We start from the raw sequence: 19,049 nt of genomic DNA on the forward strand, positions 1-19,049 counted from the left end.
AAAAAACTCACAACCAGAAGTCTAGAAGTGATTTACCAAAATGGAATTCATCCCACCTTCTTTCTGTTATCACTGAAAGAGCAAGAGCAAAATAACTATACCCATTAAATAGGAGCCTGCCTGTGCATAACCAAAGAACAGGAAGACAGAACTAAGTTGCAGGGTGTACAACATTAATAAATTGTGGACCTGTCTGAAGGATAAAGCTAGCTGATGTTTTGAAATATTATCCTAAAATATTTGGACAATCCACCCACTCAGTCCTGGGAAAAAAAAGTTACACACATGTAGCTCTGTGTACAGACACAAGACACAGGGAAAACAGTGGGTAGGACTTGCACAGAGAAGAAGAAAAAACATGGAGTTTGTCTACATATTTCAAATACCCCGTTTGGTGAAAAGACCGGGAAGAACTTCAGATTCTCATGGTTGTACTGCTTGCCCCAGCACTGTTGAAGAGATTTGAGGAAGGGCTATTGAGAAAGACAAATATACAAGAATTGCTTCAAGACCTCTAATTCAATCAGAAGTTATGGAGCCCTTTAAATTCACTTCCTTCACTCTCACCCAGGAAAGGTTTATTATGCATGTAGAGAAGATAATTCAGTTTGAAATTACTAATTCTTCTTTACCCACCTTCACAGGGGAATTAATGCCTGTAAAAGCAGCTTGGCACACTTCAAATTATCTGGTTTAGGTACCTAGTGCATGCAAAAGCAAAGTGAAATATCTTAAGGTTTTAATGGCGCAGTACCCAGTCTTCCTCACAGCTAAAAGAAGGTGTTAGGCAGAGAGTCCTCTGCCTGAAGAAGAGAAGGCTCTGAGGAGTAGTCTTCCAGTATCTGATGGGTGCCTATAGGAAAGCTGGGAAGGGACTTTTTACAAGGGCTTGTAACAACAGGACAAGGGGTAATGGATTAAAACTGAAAGAGGGGAGATTTAGGTTAGACATTAGGAAGAAATTCTTTGGTATGAAGGTGATGAGACATTGGCAGAGGTTGCCCAGGGACATTGCGGAAGCCCCATCGCTGAAAGTGTCCAAGGCCAGGTTGGATGGGGTTTGGAGCAACCTGATCTAGTGGGAGGTGTCCCTGCCAATGCAGAGGAGTTGGATCTAGAAGATCTTTAAGGTCCCCTCTAACCAAAACCATTCTATGATTTTATGATTTTGAAGTTCTACCTAAAGGTTGAAGTTCGTAAGTATTATTTTGTTTCTTTGAGTGCATTACATATATTTGTCTTAGAATGAAGCTGAGTTTGAGAATGATTGATCATTTGAGAATGATGCCTATGAGTTTGATTGGGTTTTTTTAAAGTGTACTGTCATTGATTTGTACCTAAGACTACATTTTTGGTGGAGATGTCCAGAAAGATAGGAGAGGAGACAGGAGACCAGACCAGGTGGCAGACTGCAGACCCAGAAACAGGCTTATCAAAACCAAGGAAAGTTCAGCTTTGTGTTGAAAATTTCAGCTGTGAAGCCTGAGTCACCATTCCAAAACCTGCCTTTGGTCAAGACCATAAGAAAACAAATATGAAGCAGAGTTGTTCTCCTAGCAAGGTATTATGCATTTTCCACTCTCCGTATTCCAGTTACAGCCAGATTCTGCCACTCTTGTTCCTCTTCAGTAATTTTAGGAGAGTATCTTCACACAAGGGAATGAGACAATTTTCACAGCAAGGGAAGGTGAAAATTACAACTTATCAAAAGAAACGTGGTCACAGGTATATGACATTGAAATGATGAAGACACTGAATCTGCTGACAGAGTTACTTTTACAGTAAAATGAAAAGAGTGTATTATAACTTACAAAAAAGCATTTCTTACCCAATTTCACAAGCTGGGGCAGGGAAGTATTGCTGCCTCTTTCAGTACAAGCAGTCACTGAAAGGTTGTAAATGTCCCCTGGAGGCAAGCTTAACACTGCAGTCATCACACTGCGTGTTACCTACAATAATTATAGACACCAACTGTTAATTATGACCCAAACCAGGTATTCTTCCTCTAAAATTAAAGTGGCCACTTTATATGCTACAAAGACAGTTCTATGCATTACAGTAGATGACTTCTGTGTATTCTAGACTTTTTGTATGAACCAGTTCCCATGGACACCAACTGTGGAAAGCCATAATGCTCAACAGAGTATCACAATGCAGAGAGAAGACAATCTTAGAGCATATTTTCTATATGACCAGTGAAAATTCAGGAAAGAAAATCCCCTTCACACCAGTGAGAGTACTCTTGCATCCAGATTTTTCAAGTTGTGCAAAAATGCTAACCAAACCATAGATCTGAGGCCATTGCAACGTTAAAAGACTTTAAATTAAATCAGATCTCTCAAAGAAGAGTACACAAGAGACATATAAGTAAGCCTTTCTGTATCCTAAGAATTTACAAATTAAACCCAGCTGGGCAAGTATAACCCCTACCTGGAGACCTCAGGTCCTGACTTCAGTCATCTGCAAGTTTGAAACCATGTATGATCCAAAACTGAGTTGAGCTTCAAAAGATTGTGAATAACTTCTTCCTATTATTTTAGGGATGTTTAAGGTCCCCATTTCTCCAGGGTCATGGAGAAAGATGCAGAAGTCAGATACTGCAACAGACTGTTTTCAGAGCATTCACAGACCATCCACAAAAGGCATATTCAGGAATCTCATGCTGGTTTTCTGAGTCACTTAATTTTCAGGCTGAAGCTTTCAGTTCCAAGAGGGACAGAGAGTTCTTGATAAAGACTAACAGGACTATGTACATTATTTTGGTAATTTGTCTAAAAACTGACCAGCTTTATAGTCTTGGGTAATATTCAAATAGCAGGAAGAATAATTCATCATTACCTGATAATTTTATGCATTTATTTAAATAATTCTGCAAGAAAGCCAACCGTAATAATAATCTTAACAATCTAGGTAATTCAGATAAAGAGAGCCCAATACAGTATGATTTTTAAAGGAAACCATTTCTGAAAGTGACTAACAGAGCTTAGGAGAACAGGTACTTCCTGCAGCCTGCAAGCATGCACCCATATTTACAAACATGAGCAGTGCCATAGAAGTTAGCTATAAACAGGTTGTTGCAGAATTTTCTTAAAGAGTATTTACTGGGTTCTTGTTCTGAAAATAAAATAACGAGGAATACTCCTAAAGACATCTTTGAAGTTTTACTTGTAGACAACCTCTATTTAAAATCAGTTTTTCAGCCTAATATTCATTATTCATTTTAATTTAATTTTCTTTTGAATGTTTACTGTATTTTGTATTTTTGTCTAAGCATTTCTTAGACAAATATTTTTTTAGCGGAAACAGTAAAACAAAAGTCAGATTTTTTTCCTGGAATAAGAATAATCTTACAGAGAACATGATTCTTGGAAGGAAAGGAGGGATAACACAGCACAATTTTTCAGAATTCAATTCTTGCTTACTTGGGGGTGGGGGAAGAAAAAAAGCAAAAAAAAAAGTGGAAATTTCTTCTTTGTTTGAAACAAAGATTCAAACATTGGAAGTTCCTGCTGTTCAGAAACACTACATTTTTTAACAGTTCTACTAATCATGTAATTAGATTCATGCTGCAAGAAGCCCCAGATGGATGTACTCTGGTAGCCCCTAAGAATCCAATGAAAATGAGGGCATTCATAGAAAACCAGATAAAAACTGCTCAAGAATTTATGCTTATGCTGAATACTCACTTCCAATACAGCACCTGCTGAGCCTTCAGCTGTAGAAGGGAAACCTTCCCCTTGAAAAATACCAAACACATTCTGCCTGTCAATGATTAAAAGATCGATAGTGATGCAGAAGAGAACCACAGGGCACGGGCTGTGTGAAGCTGCACTGGCCACATACATTCCTGCACTGCAATGCTCCACTGCTATTGCAAACACTTCCCACTGTATGTCCAGGGGTTGCTCCTTTACTCCAAGTTAAACGTGTGTCAGTCTCCTGTGGCAGCATGGCTTTAATAATCCATAGCCGGAAAACTCAGATTTCTTTTTCTAAGTGCTTTTTAACTATGCTCAAAGAGTTCAAGAGAATGTTCCAAGAATATATCTTAATAGCTGGCAAATTTTCTAAAACGTACATATATTCTTGGTGAGATCCTCATCTCACCAGCTAGTAGAACTTATATTTACACAGCAAATGAATAACATGTAATTTATAAGGATGTCTGCTCAATAAAGTCAGAAAATGGGAAGTGATAGTACCTGGTCTGAATGAACTAAAAAAACTCAGCTAGTAGTGTAGTGTGGTTGTTATTAAATAGAAATTGAAAGGACCACAGCTGCTCGCTCAAAAATACTCCTTATGTTTTATTGTCTGCTGCCCAGGAGTTTAATAAGCTATTTTAACATTCTCACCTAAATCATCAACACTTGCATTGGATCACCACAGAACTGTTTTGTCCAATGAGTGTTTTGAGAGCTTGAGTCTTTGGAAGTGTGTACTAATACTGTGAAATAACTTTAAGTTGGCTTCTACCAACTTGCTTAAACTTTGTAATACGAAGTTATCAACTCAGCAGAAAAAAATACTGAGAAAAGAGAGACAGATTCCCCACTCCTACTTACACTCTTCTTGATTTTTTTCTTTCCTTCTGCAATGACCATCCAATGTAGCATCCTGGAATGAGAAAGGTCAGTGCCATCTTCTCCATAGGTCCAGGTGACATACAAAAGGTGGTTGTAATATTCTATGGAGGTAATCTCAGGTGCCACTGGTGCTGAAGGAAGATGGCAAATGTATTACAGACAGGGTCTAACACAGTTGGTTACTAAGTCCAGCAATAAACTTTTGACAAAGGATAATGTTGGGAAGAGTATCATAAAGATAGCAAAACATATTAGTAAAAGCCTTTGCACCTGAGTGCTGGCTGAAAGAAGCAAAAAATGGCATTTAATCTGGAGGATATCTGAAACAAAAATATTTTTTTCTTTGCAACCTTTCAGTTAAAAAAAAATGAAGCTACTGGCTCATGTAAACAATTTTTTAGTTCACATTTACAGAGTCTGAAGTCAAGTTAAAGGCTTCAAATATTGCTTCACTGTGTTATAGCACTGAAAAGAAATGACAATCAGTGAGAAATAAAGAACGGTCACACTGAATAATATGGTGAGCCTTTCCATAGGAAAAATTTATCTTCTTTTCATCAAGTTTGTATTTTCCTAGCAGAAGTCCCAAAACTGCAGTTTTGCAAAGAATATCTTTTTGCATTAAAAGTTACAGCCACCTTTGTTCCCAGGGTGAAAGTTGCATGGGCACAGAAGGCCACAGTCAGCTAACACCCACATAAGGAGCATGTGTCCGGCACACAGTAGCCACATAATTAGGTATTAGGTGAAGTAGCTGTTGAACCTCCTCTTCCTCCACACACCCTGCTCCTGCCCAGCTCAGACTGCCCCACCACAGCCCCCTCAGCCTGTCCAATGGCTTGTCTTGCTCTGAAGCTGCCAGCAAGCTCTTGGCTCCTTGTGCAGCCCTAGAAAGACAACACCCTCCAGAACAACAGCTCTCTTCCTAAAACAGATATTCAGGATGAGTAAGCGAATTCCCTCCTAGAGATGCCTCTCTTATTAATTGCAAAATGTATAGCTATTCATCTGACCTTCATTGACTAAATCAAAGGTGCAGGTCCCTAGTTGGAATTTAAGATAAAACTGAATGGAGACCCAAAAGTGAAAGTCAGCGATCAGTTAAAATCATAACCCCCTCTCAAATTTATATCGATGGGATAACCTAAATAAAACAGGGAAATGTATGAATCTGTGTGCTTGGCAGATTCCTTAGGAGCACCAAAGGGAAAACAATACAGGCTGATTGATCTTCCTCTGCACAAGCCCCGCTGAGCACAGTGTGTTTGTGCAAAGGCAGCTCAGATGTGCCAGCAGCCCAGATGAAATGCAGGATGAACTCAGAGCTCGAGTCTGTTTGAAGGGCCCACAAGGTGTCACTGCTGCTTTCACAAAGGCTTCTATGACTTTTGTATTGAGACATTCGACAGCAAACAGTTTGGACAACAGATTTAAAGTAATCATTGAAGAAGGCACCAAATACAATGCACAGACAATTTAGAGCCATTTAGAAACATTTCCTAAGACTGTTTTCTCAAATTAATGTTGAAAATGTCCTTTTTATGCAGTGAAAGGAAGCAACTTTATTTAGTATAAAGTTTTTTAAGCAACGATACTTTAAATTTCTCAGTCCATCCCTGCCCAGGACTGTGTATTCCTCAAAATTTAAGGTCAGAATTGGCATGAATCTTATACATTTCTTGTAATTTCCTCCTATACCTGAATACTGATTACATGCTTTCCCTCTTGATGTTCACAAAGCTGTTTGCTTTAGGTATCTGGAAATGAACGTCCAGGATACATGAAATGACACTAGGCCACAAGACTTGCGTGATCCACTCCCCTAGCACCATGTTCCACTGGGAGCTGAGTGGCACAGAGAGGCTGTAGGAAATTACATCCCTTCGCTGACCTGGCCTGAAGTGACAACTGAAAGCATCCACTGGACTAACAGACAGCAGACAGTGGTACTCACCAGCACTAAGAGTCTGTGTTTCTAATTATTTTTGCTTCTCTAAACATCAAAGCATTCTGATTGTAAAATAAAATGCTTACGACTGCTTTAAATCCAGCTGTTTACAGCAGGTGGCATTAAAAACTCATTAGTCAACACAGCAACACTGGCAGTGTCACAGTCTCTCCCCACATTAAAACAGAAGCGTGCAGCTGCTGCTGCAGGAGCCTGGCAGAACAAATGCTGTTTCTGGTAAGTCTCTGGCATCCTCCAAATCTCCCCAATTCTCCTGGGACTTCTGACCAGTTGCTGTAGGAAACACCTACATATCATCTGGTCTCTTGTAACACTCTTCATTCCAGGTACTGCAGTTCAGCAAAGGCTCAGCTTTCCTATAGACTCCACAGGAGCACTGGGATTCTGCTTAGGGAAATGGTTTGCTTGCTCTGAGCCTTCTGCAAGGTGTGGTCCCAAAGTCCCAGATGATCCTTCTGCTTTCTTTTAAAAGAATAAGCTTATGTTCCAGGTGCAGAGGTTAGCTTTCCAGTTACAGAGAGAAGAACTGACAGACGGTATACTGTCAAGAAGACTACAAATCCTTCACTTTAGTATTTTAAAATTTAGGGCTTTTTGGTGTGTTTTTCTTTTCTGTTCTAATTCCTGGCAACCTGTGCAGGGGAGGTAACATTGTTCAGAATTATGCAGAAAGGGACCAAGTACCCCATAAAACCATCTGTTCCCTCTCTGTAAAGAAAGGGGCTGAGCGTGATAAAGAACTCTGACGTCCTCTGGTAACTTGAAAGAGTGAAAAGGCAGGATCTACTGGGTAAAAACATTTCAAAACTGCAGACATGAAAAATTGGCATGAGACTTTCTTGCTAGTTAGCCTGACAGCAATCCCTGGACAAAGCTGAAGAGATTGCAAGTAATAAGGCAATAGGGGGACAGGAGCGTATTTAATGCTCACATTCAATGGTGACCATCTATTGATAAGCCCTTGTAATTTTATTAAATCAGATTTCTTTGTTAGGACTCTTCCCTTAAAATGCTGTGTCCTGGCTCACTGCTATTCAACATTTTCATCAAGAGTCTGAAAGCAAAAGCATCACTGAAAAACCATCCAATTAACACAGCAACTGGCAGGGGAATGCAGGATTTGGACAGGGTTGTGATTTGAATCTATGCTGAGCCTTCTCAGACAAAATGTATTTTGAAGTAACAGGTGCAAAGTTGAGTCTTTAGGAAAAAGGCATGTAGACATCACCTCCTAAATGATAAATTTGGTTAAAAGCAACAGAGCAGAAGTAAATCAACACAGACTTTCACCAGTGTGATGCCATAGTAAATGCAATCATCTAGATGTACAAACAGGAGAGCATTGAATAGGGAGCTGATTTTGCCTCTAGGAGTATTCAGCAGGCTGCTATTACACTTCTAGTTTTCACATACTTTAGTAAATACAGTAAAAATTAGAGAGGCAGAGTGCAGAAAAAAAAAAGTAACATGAGAAAACGCCTTACAGTCAGAGCACCTGAAGATTTCAATAGAAGCAATTTAATAACAGAAAAGAGTAAAACTAAATTCTACATAGAGAGAGAAAAGAAGCTTTGTCTCCCTTCAGTCAATAAAAGAAAAGTGTAACAAGAATTATGGACTACATACTAAAACTAGAAAAATTCAGATCAGAAACAAAGGATAAACCTTTGATAACAAGATGAACTAAACATTGGTACAACTTTCCAGTCAGATATTTCCTGGCTATTTTCACTTAAGACCAGCTGACCTTTTTGAAGAGATCTTTTGCCAATCATAAGTCAATGACATTACTTAGTAATCCATTTCTGATTTCATCTACATCTGCTGGTTAAGGAGTTAATCCATTTTTCATCTAGTAGCAGTTACAGTCTTTTCTTTCACTATACAGAGATCAAGACCAACCCCAACGATTACTTATATTTTAGAACAACCTTAATTTCTCTAATTTCTGCTGCAGCTTTCTGGAAACACAATATTGAAGTGTGAGAGCCCCACTGGAACATTTCCACTCTAAAATGCTGAACCTGGTACCCAAATCAGTTGGAAAAGACATTTCTCCCCTCATACAGCAAGCAATAAGCTGGAAAATTGCTTCCTTATAGTGCTACGGAAAAGCTGATTGATACCAAAGGACAATGAATATCCCTGAAGACGCTTCACAGGGCCCCAGTGGGTGCTGTGTGTTTGAGAAAAACCGGAGAAGTGTCAGAATTTGTCAGCAGTGTAGCTTGGGATCAGATAGGTTGGATCAGGAGGGTTTCTGCTGACTTCAGTGGAGCTAGGACCTAACACACAGATACTTTTCTATTGTGGCTCTGTCAAGCACATGCAATATATTAATCGACACCGCAAATGTGTCTTACTCTATTCCTTCCTCATTTTGCATCCTTTTAGCCTCTCGTCTAAAAGAAAACCCGGGAGTAGGCTATTATCTGCTTTGGAGGGAGTGTCTGGGACCTTACAGGCTGATTTTCCTCATAATTTGATTTCTACAGCTGGAAAAGAGCAAGTCATAATTTATTTCCTCTCAAAGTCTATCTCAATTATTTACTGCTTTCAATCACCTTCTGCAAGGTGAACTAGACAGCAGGGCATGAAGACAAAATGATTCCATAGGGAGATTTGACTTAACCATTCTGGATGCTAAGAACATGTGGCAAGCTGCTAACAGGAGCTCTGGTGTGCTGTTCCTTCTCTAGCTAATCTGTTTGACACACTGACAATTCAAACCCAAAATATCTGACAAGAGGCAACAGAGTGTGTTAATCACAAAGCTGGACCCAACTGGAAGAGGGCAGTCCACATGGTTATATCAATTTCCTGCAGCTGAGAATATGGATCACAAATGAGTTGCCAGCACCACAGAGTTTCCCAAGGCCAGTCTGTCCAGTGCAGGTGCAATACCTTGATCACCTTTCTGTCCTGACTGTGTACAAGCAAAAAAGCTACCAAGCATACGACCTGCCTTGGTCTGCCTAACAGTGCAGAACTCTACTTCATGTCAGCTGAGGTTCAGTCATGGTCTGACTGGTGCATTACTGGGAGGGGAAAGAGGACGAAAAAGTATTTGGAATCATTAAAAATATATGGAAAAATGTTTCATAATATTAGCTAACATAAGAATCTCTAAAACATATACTGTCATAAAAGCAAAGAAGGATCACTGGCCCTCTTTGGAGCCCTGCATCCAGCTGGTAGAGGACTAGAACAGAGTAATCAAACATTGTGCTTTGCATAGGAAAATTAAACAAATTAATTTAAAGCAGTCCTTGGAGCTTTCCTTAAAAAAACCATGACATAAAATGTAGCTGTTAGATATCACAACTTGCCAGTATCTGCAGGCACAGATCCAGACACACAACATCCAAATAAGGCTTTTCTAGCACCTCATCTCCTGGGAACATTTCCACAGTCTTTTCAGGCTGCTGCTTACCTGTTATGAAGCTGATGGTGGAGCTGTCACAGCAGCTCAGCTCTGGGTTCCCCCAAGTCACCATGGTGACCCGGAAATTGTAATACCAAGCAGGCAGCAGGTTAGCTATTCTCTGTAAAATGACAAAAGACATATAACAGCTCAGGAGAAAATTCACCAGCATGAGGGTGTGACTTACAAAACGTGACAGTATTTACAAACCTAGTGCCCACACCTGTAATCATTTTACTGAGCTCCCAGTACTTGCTCCAGTGGAAATATCTGTACTTTGTGATTTCAATTCATTAAAAACATGGTTGTGATGGTGCTGCTGGTTGTCCATGCACATATGGCCCCATGTCCAACCCAGCACAGGAACCTCTCACTGATTTCCAGGGCAGCAAGAGTAATTCCCGCAGAGCAATCTTCCATCACAAAATTGTGATCTAATGAAGGTGGAATGTTTAATTAGAAAGCGTGGCCTTTTCTATTTTGATTAAATAGGTTTTAAGGATAAATTAGAAACAATGTTTTGGATTCAGATATTGTTGCTTCAAAGGACATTTTTTTCCCCATTTTTCAAAGAGTATTTCACTTTGTATTATCATTTATTATACATGAAATATGAAACATAGATGACTTACAAATGAGACATAAATCATACATATAAATACAAATGAGATATAAATGAAGTATAAAATGCAATGTACTTTACATTGCAATAGCAAATGTAATATTTAAGTTACAATTCTAACACTTCCAATGACAGCACATAACACTTCATATATTAAATTTATGTTTAAATGAAAAGCCTTATGATATTTAAAAAAAAACAAAATGAAAGCAAACTGGAAATAATGAAACTTTCCAGCAAAGTAGAAATTGCTTTTTTTTAGAGATCTGTGCTGTTTGCAGTGGCCTTTTTTTCCCCAGAAACTACAAGGCAATCCAAATATAGGGTTTGTGAACCATTCTCTTTATGCTTTTTAGAAAAAGTTATTTCCAATCAACACCAAAACCTTGAAGCTGCTTGGACTTCATCTGGTATGACCCTGGTGTAATATTGAGGATACCAACATTATTTTGACGATTTTAAAATAAGATCCAGAGCACAACATTTTCAAAGCAGAGTGAAAGAGCAAACACAATTGCAAAAGTTCTCACCGCATGATAAACCTTCAGGAAATAATTTTTTATCTAAGCTGTCGAATAGCTTGATTTTTTATTCCCCTGCCTCTTTACTGGGCTTGACACTGTTGTTCCAGAATACACCACTCACACAGGTGTCACTAGACCATAGGGACATTTGTTGGACACGGTAGGATTCTGGACCACTACTAGAAAGACCAAACAATTCACCAGATTCACCAATACCTACCCACATATTAAATGCCATGACAGAAGAACAGGAAGACGCTCTTCCTCTAATTCAGGCTTACTCTTTAAATGATTCTTTATGAAATGCTCATTTTAGCTGTAATATAGGACTGTAGCACTTCAGGCTGAAATTCAGACAAAGGAATTCCAATTTGGCTTCCCTGAGCAGGATTTGCAGCAGTAAGGGACAATATCAGCTCATCTTCTAATGAACCACATTAGCTCTGGAAGATGGCATTACTCCTAAGATGACTCGGATCACTCAGGTATTAATCTAATTGTGCTGAGTCATGATTACAAGATATTAATTACTCATTTGGTGAGTTATTTTTGTTTTTAATTTCCCTGGAGATTTATGTGCTAGATTTACAGTCACATACCCAATTACAGTTAAGCTGCTATAGCCAAAATGACTCCACAAATGGCATTATGCAAATCAGTTACAATAAATTACTACGGCTATCACAAGCAGCAAAAGTTATTGCTACCCTTTTTGCATACTCATAACTTTCTGAACAACTAATTTAAGCTAAAATTGCTTGCTGTCTTCTGCAAAAACAAAGTCTGAATAAAACCTATTCACCTCCAGGAACATACAGAAAGAAATAGAAAAATTTCACTTTTTTTCTGCTGAATATCCAATCTCGCAAAGATGCATGTGTGTAAGTTCTTCTAGAGATCAGTCTTCACCTAGTTGAAATTCTGGTGTAAGTCTTTATGGCTTCAGAACACAAAGGCTATTTTCACCAGACCATCTCTGCAGCTCAGCCTTCCAGACGGCACACAGCAAGACTAGCCCGCACGCCCCAAATCCATATTATCAATATTAATTATGTAGATAAGCCTCTGAACTACTCCCCCTGAGGAGACGGTGGAATTTTTTAGAGACTTGACTGACAAACTGACCCACAAACTGAAGCTGCCTCTGGACTCGCTGAATGTGCCCCTTTGTCAACAAAAAAAAGAGGCTCATATCGTATCTCATCACTCTGCTTAAAATTTAGCATGGTTCAAGCTGGCATTCCCTTACTTTAAAATAGAAAATGCCTCTAGCATCCTGGCCATCTTCTCTGTTTTGCCTGGAAAAATGTGCCAGGCTCAAAGATGTATATGCATATTCATGGGGGAAATGCTGGACAAAGAAAGGTCACAGGGTGCCTGGACTATGCAGATATGGGAAAACAATAGTCAGTAATGGTCACTTTACCACAGAGGAAGTTAAGGAGACGGTTGCCGCTATTTCATAGTAGGTTGTCCATTCAGAGGTCATTGTTGACGGGTTGAAGTAAAACATTTCTACGACATATTTCCTGAACACCCCAAGGAAAGGTCTATTCCAGCTCAAAACCACAGCAGTAGGTCCCAAAGGGTAAAGCGTCAGATCCTTTATTCCAGTGGGCACTAAAAACCAGAAACTGTGGTTAGCAGTGCATTTATCAGTTCCATTTTCTTTTAAAACAATGCCTTTCCTTAACCAAGTTCTACCTATTTCTAGTTTGCTCCTGACTAATTCCCAACAGCTTCCTTGTCACAAGCAGTGGAATACCATTTTTTCAGCATTTGTTCTCCAGTTTGTTATGGATAGTTTTTCAGAAATTACTAGAGGCTACTTGGTGTTGGCTGCTTAGCTTGAAATAAAAGGACAGGGCTTGATTTTTCCATTCTACTTTGAAAATCAGGCTGTTTAGGTGAAATTTCAAATTACTCAAAACCAAAAGCATCAAAAGCCATAGCACTTTGGAATAAGAAGGCTATGAGAAATAACAGGTTTTATGTCTGTCCCTCCTTCCCTGGGGAACCTAAAGCTGCTGTCATGCATTGCTCTTCTTGCCTCACAGATGACAACACTGAGAAAGAGAAGTCAAATGAAAAATGTCACATAAGGGTCAACTTCTGCAACCTTTACTTGTCTGGAAAGCAATTACTCTTCATGACTCAACTAAGGCTACCTAAATAAATACTTTGCTAACAATCACAAGGGTTGAAGTGCCCCAGCCTATTGCACACTGGGTCAGAGCCGAGACCAGCACCCAGATTACTTCAGCCCATGTTAGCACATGTTTGCCTTTCCTTTCATAAATCACTTACCACATCTTTTCTTCGCTTTCTCTGAACTATTCATATGCACCCAATGAAAGTGGGACTTAGGAAAAACATGGGGAGAACGGAATACTTTTTAAAGTGTATTTTATATTATCTGAGTTCCATTTATCATTAACCAGCACTGACAATTTCACAGACCAGTTTAGTTTGCAGTTCTATTACTTTAATATAAAATTAAATACCCTGTTATGAAAAGTCATACAACTGCTGGTTTACTCCATAAAAACATCCCCTTTATAAAAAGAAACCTATGAGATGTCTTGTTTAGAAACTGATTGTCATTTTGAGTTTTGTAAGAACATTTTATGGTTGTGAATCCACACAAAAGTCGAGAAAATGTATTAACTTATTTGCTTTGGGAATATATTATTTTATTTTCTCAAGTGAAAAGATAATTTTGTAGATTTCAGAACTAACTGCAGTGAGAAAAAAACCCAAGTATTTGTAAAAATTGCCCAATTACAGATATTTTAATAATAACCTATTTATATTTTTTACTTAATATTTTTCCTTTACTGAAGTATACCATAATATCTTAACAAATTTTTATTCAGACCCATTTTATGAAATTATATAAGGAGATTGCCTAGAATGAAAAGTCTCTCACTATATTCACTAGTCCACATATTTGCATTAATTTAAGGATTCAGTTCTTAACAGGTTAACTTTGGGGGTTTTTCACTTAACTTTCTTCCCTACATCACACAGAAGAAGCAGAACAAAAAATACTGAAGATCTCTAGCTTTCAGCCACTTCTCTCCCACAGGGCCAGACTATTTGTCAAATGGATAAGCTGGGTGACTCAGGTTAAATATTTCTCTGCAAATGTAACTCTATGCACTGAATCTTTCTCTTTGCCCTTTCTCTTAATGCATTTTGTTAAAGTGGTAATCTTAACAAAATAAATGTTACTGAAACTAAAATACACTGAATTCTATCCTAAGTGACTATTTAAGAACCTGGTGGAATCCTGAATGACAGGCATGGGGCAGCAGCTCTGCCTGCTCACCATAAAACCACATTCTTTAAAATTATACTCTTTGGTCTTAGAGTGTTCTTATCTTCAAATCGCAGAGCAGAGAATATAATGATCACCATTATACTAAGGCAAATCAAAGCATACACAACAGAAGCTGGTGATGATCACACAGAATGCTAGGATAGGCTGGCTCTCCTGACTCTCAGCACTGTGGCCACACCACACACTTCAAAAAGCACATTTGCAACAAATGCCTGAAGAGCAATCCCACATACTTCATGTGGTAGTGGGAGTTAATCACTTCGGAGAAATGCCCCTATCTCTCCAGGCATCACAGACCAACTGCAGCTCAGGCTGGCTACACCTAATTGAGGTGACTCCCATCCTAAATGACATAGATCATGAGCACTGCTAGAGGCAAACATACATTCAGGGATCCAAGGATGAAGATGGTTCTTTCCACATGGCCCTCTGTGTGTGAATCCTGCCCCCAACTGCTCTCTAGTTAGGTTTGGTAATAACTTAACCTTCAAATGTGAACTTCCTGTCTTCCTCTGAAGGAGTATTTTCCCTACCTCAGTAATGAGCTATACAATGCAAGAAAAACATTCTTAGTAAGTCTTCCTTACATTTGAAATAACCAACATGACAACTTTGTACTTCTTTGTGTGCTCCAGGGCTTAATGAACACACTAGACATGTTTAAAAATAAAACAAAACACATATTAAACAGTAGATGCAGGGGATACCAATGGAAAATGTAACAGGATCAGAAGGTGGTCCAACCAACGGTCCTTTCCGTAAGTAAACCACAACTTGGTACTGGGCACCAGGAACAAGATTTTCAATGAGGTTGCTGCTTGAATTCACCTAATAGGAGGGGAAAACATCAGATATTTACTTGGTTAACTAAAAGAAGACTGAGAGTGTACATTAACTACTACAGTTACAAAAGGCATGATTATGAAGACACACGCATCGGCAGCTACACCTCCACTCACCAAGCCCCAAATGACAAAACTATTAAAGTGGCCAGGGCTGACTCAGAATCCCACTTGCCTTTCTGTGTAAGGTCAGCCTTCACACTGCAGACCCACTCTCTCCTACCGTCAAAGTTTATTGAAATATTCAGGCTATATTATTCATATTCAGGTGATATTATTCAGGTTGGAGTATTTAGACAGCCATTAAAAGCCTGAGGTTTTTCATTGGCTATCTGATCCATCTGTAGTTATGTGAGCTAAAGGCAGTGTTACGGAAAAGCTGTCTTCTCGATGCAAACGTTAAATGACTGCATGGTGAAATCAGAGAGGAATTACCCTCTTTAACCTCTTCTGCACAGAACTACAAAAGCTGACTAAAGAACTTCATGATTCTTCTTTTCAGTTTGAAAGACCAGCATTAAAATTTCTGCTGTGGCTCACCAGAGCTTGAGGTAAAATGACTGACCAGGTGACTCTTGGTCTGATTCAATACGGCAAGTCTTATCTCCTGAAGAGCCAGCTAAAAGCAAATGTTCAGAGCAACTTTGAGGAGAGGACTTCATGCATCCCTTCTAGAACTGCAGACTGATATCTCCTACTAATAATTTCTTTGTAACCTTTCCAAAGTCTGTATTGCAGCCACCTTTGCACTGGTGTTTTACTGCATGTGACCACATCAGGGCCAGCACAGATATAGTGAGGAAGGGAATTTGTATTTGACAGCTGCTTTGGAAAGTTAAGTAACTTTTAAATTATGTACAATGGTAGAAATGGGTAGAACTCTGCACTGCATTTTGCCCTTTTCAGCTTGTCAAGGAGAATTCAAACCAACAGACACTAATAATTCCAGGTATGAATTCCAGCTGACAAAATTTGATTAGAGGTGGGATGAATATTTGTAATGACAAAAATAAATTAGACCCTTCTACCTAGTTGCAACAAACACACATTTACTTTACAGATACCTTGTTTACTCACAGATTAGCTTTAGGTACTTTGTTTTGAGTTTGTAGATTAATCTTTTATTATTTGTTTTAATCATATATGTATACACTTGCTATCTGTGGTTAACAATTGTGTACTGTTTGTTTTATTTCCTGCTGTAATAACTGCACTTCTAATAAATTCAAGGAAAATGAGATTACAAGCTGATTCTGAAAAGTAATTATCTAATTGTCATCTAAAGACACTTCCAAATATTTAAGTTCATGGACAATCTTGGAATAAAACTAAAAATATTTTGACAAAGATTAATTTTAAAAGACATTTTCAAAGGATGCAGGCTCCCTGTATTAACTAACTTGCAGGGCTAATCACAAAGTTGAAGGAGATGAAGTTTTTACTTGGCATGTTAGCAACCTCCTTCCATTTCCAAGGGCAAGCTGAAAGTGCGACAGGGCAGCACTGTGGGCCTTTGTGGGCTTCTCCATCACACACATTCAGGGAGTGGGACAGAAGTTATGGCACTTCCCAGAAAACAGCCTTACCAGCATCTTAGTGTGGTAACTGAGATGTGGGCTAAAACCTCTTTCTAATTGAAACCACATGCCATTGATCCATGATTGCCACAGTGGGGATGCACTCACTAAGGGTTTCAAGTAACAGGAAAATGTCACATTTTGGGGTTCAGGAGCCTTGATCATTATAAATATGTTCCATACAGCAGCTCTAAAGAATTGTTGTCCATCCAAAACACAGTCTGTAACATTATTTACTTCCCAGTGCTGACATTTTTTTTTATGTATTAAGAGAAAAGCTGACTTCTGATAACCTTTAAACTTCCACAAAGTTTAGTCAGGTGCTGTACTCACATGTAGAAAGAATTTATGCAAGTTTGGTGATAATCATGCATGTGAGCACTTTGCTTGATACAAATGGATTAATGCATAAACCTAAGTGTAACTATGATATGGCACCATTTTGCCTACTGCCACAAAAATGTCTCAAAGGGCTCAACATAACTCTCAGTCTTGAACAAAGGATTGGCCCCAGCCACTCCAACAGAAATATAATTTTCATACTAATCTGGTTAACTGCATACTTTCATTCCTAAATGCTATGCACTTCTCTCCACTCTCCATCAGCCATGTCCATTTAGATTGCAGAAGGGAATCTTCTACACACCTACTGCTGTGATCTGCAGTCCTGAGCCTGATACAATGCTTGGGCACGACAATCCCAAAGCCATAGGGTGGATAGCCATTTTTTCCTATATTTGATACGGCTCCAACTTCTACCCCTTACCTCATTGCAGTAGTGTTTTTCAAGCCTTTGACTTTCCTTTTGCTTCTGACAGGTCAGGGAGACCACAGACACAATGGTGCTGTTGCCGGCGCCCTCTTGCGATGCTGTCCAGGATGTCAGGGCAGTTGTGGAGCTTAGCACCGTCACAGTCACATGCTGAGGCTTTTCAGTGAGCTCCTCTATCCATTCACCTGTGGGACCTGGCACATGTCCCAAAAGCACATGTGAGCAAGCCACACTATGCACTTGAGGCACTTATATTAAAACATTTGTCTTTCACAGGATTATTTACTACTAGAGAAATAGGGTGGACTGACAGCTGTTCATCTCCACAGCCCTCAGGCAGAGGAGATGGCAGCCTCTGGGAAACAGCCTGTGTCCTATGTTATTTCACCTAGAATCATGGAATCATAGAATGGCTTGGATTGGAAGGGGCCTTTAAAGGTCATCAAGTCCAATCCCCCTGCAGTAAGCAGGGACATGTGCAACTAGATCAGGTTGCTCAGAGCCCTGTCCAACCTGACCTTCAGCGTTTCCAGGGATGGGGCTTCCACCACAGAGAGAAAATATCCCTGTTTGAAAATTCAGATGGAAACGTTCCCTATTGCTTACCAGAAACCACCCATCAATCAATATCAGATTTGCTCCAAGGGAGTTGTTAAAAGTGGTGATATCCAATAATGTTAAGAACATTGAAAAATATTGAAGAACAAGCACATTTTTCACTTCTCTATACACTAAAATACCCTCCAAGTGTTCTAGAATCTTGAAGCCTGACAATCAAGTTCACAGCAGCTACCACAGTGAAGAATGTGATTCTCCATCAGACTTTCTGAAGAACTTAGCAGAGAACACAGGATTAAATATAGATAAAATAACTCATTGAAAAATAACTTCAGCTAGATTTGGTCAAAAATTCAGATTTCATTAAAATTGTTGGCTTTTCTCATCACTTTTCAGTGATGCTTGTGACAGCTCTCTCCTTGACTTCCATGTCATTCTAAAGGTACTTTTGATTTATTGAGAAAATAAAACAAATGCCAGAGCCATAATTTGGTATCAGATCAGCCTGTAAGATTTGATAGTTCAGACTGTTGTTATCTGTGTGCAACAAAAATGTTGTGAAATAGAAGCTAGTATATTGACAGTATCATTCACTGACTGAAGGCTGCAAGTATGAGATAAGGTGGAAGCTGTGAGTAAAATTTATTCATGACAGCAGACGCACACCTACTCAGGTAAAAAGAGGAATTGGATCATAAGATTAATCTCTGGAGCCACCAGATGTATGTGTAGCTCTTACAATTCACAACATTTTTCAACATCCACATTAAAGGAACTGAGCTACCTCATGTCATGACCCCAAAAAAAAGCTGACTTGATCAGACTCAAAGAG

The 19,049-nt window shown here is 39.1% G+C and overlaps 1 protein-coding gene across 4 annotated transcripts in view; it reads right to left on the reverse strand.

Moving 5' to 3' along the window:
* PTPRO (protein tyrosine phosphatase receptor type O) overlaps positions 1 to 19,049 on the reverse strand; it is a 153,445-nt gene that overhangs the window by 33,656 nt on the left and 100,740 nt on the right. For 3 of the 4 annotated variants that reach the window (XM_051618387.1, XM_051618404.1, XM_051618395.1), the window contains 6 exons: positions 17,654 to 17,853; positions 15,176 to 15,296; positions 12,552 to 12,745; positions 9,989 to 10,100; positions 4,566 to 4,717; positions 1,829 to 1,949 (listed from right to left, as the gene is read on the reverse strand). In XM_051618387.1, coding sequence (XP_051474347.1) covers positions 1,829 to 1,949; positions 4,566 to 4,717; positions 9,989 to 10,100; positions 12,552 to 12,745; positions 15,176 to 15,296; positions 17,654 to 17,853 — 900 coding nt within the window. Of the gene's footprint in view, positions 1 to 1,828; positions 1,950 to 2,430; positions 2,519 to 4,565; positions 4,718 to 9,988; positions 10,101 to 12,551; positions 12,746 to 15,175; positions 15,297 to 17,653; positions 17,854 to 19,049 lie in introns of those variants that run through there. The other variant, XM_051618413.1, reaches the window with a different exon arrangement.

The sequence above is a fragment of the Apus apus genome, chromosome 1 (genome assembly GCF_020740795.1).
Source record: "Apus apus isolate bApuApu2 chromosome 1, bApuApu2.pri.cur, whole genome shotgun sequence".
Lineage (NCBI taxonomy): Eukaryota > Metazoa > Chordata > Aves > Apodiformes > Apodidae > Apus > Apus apus.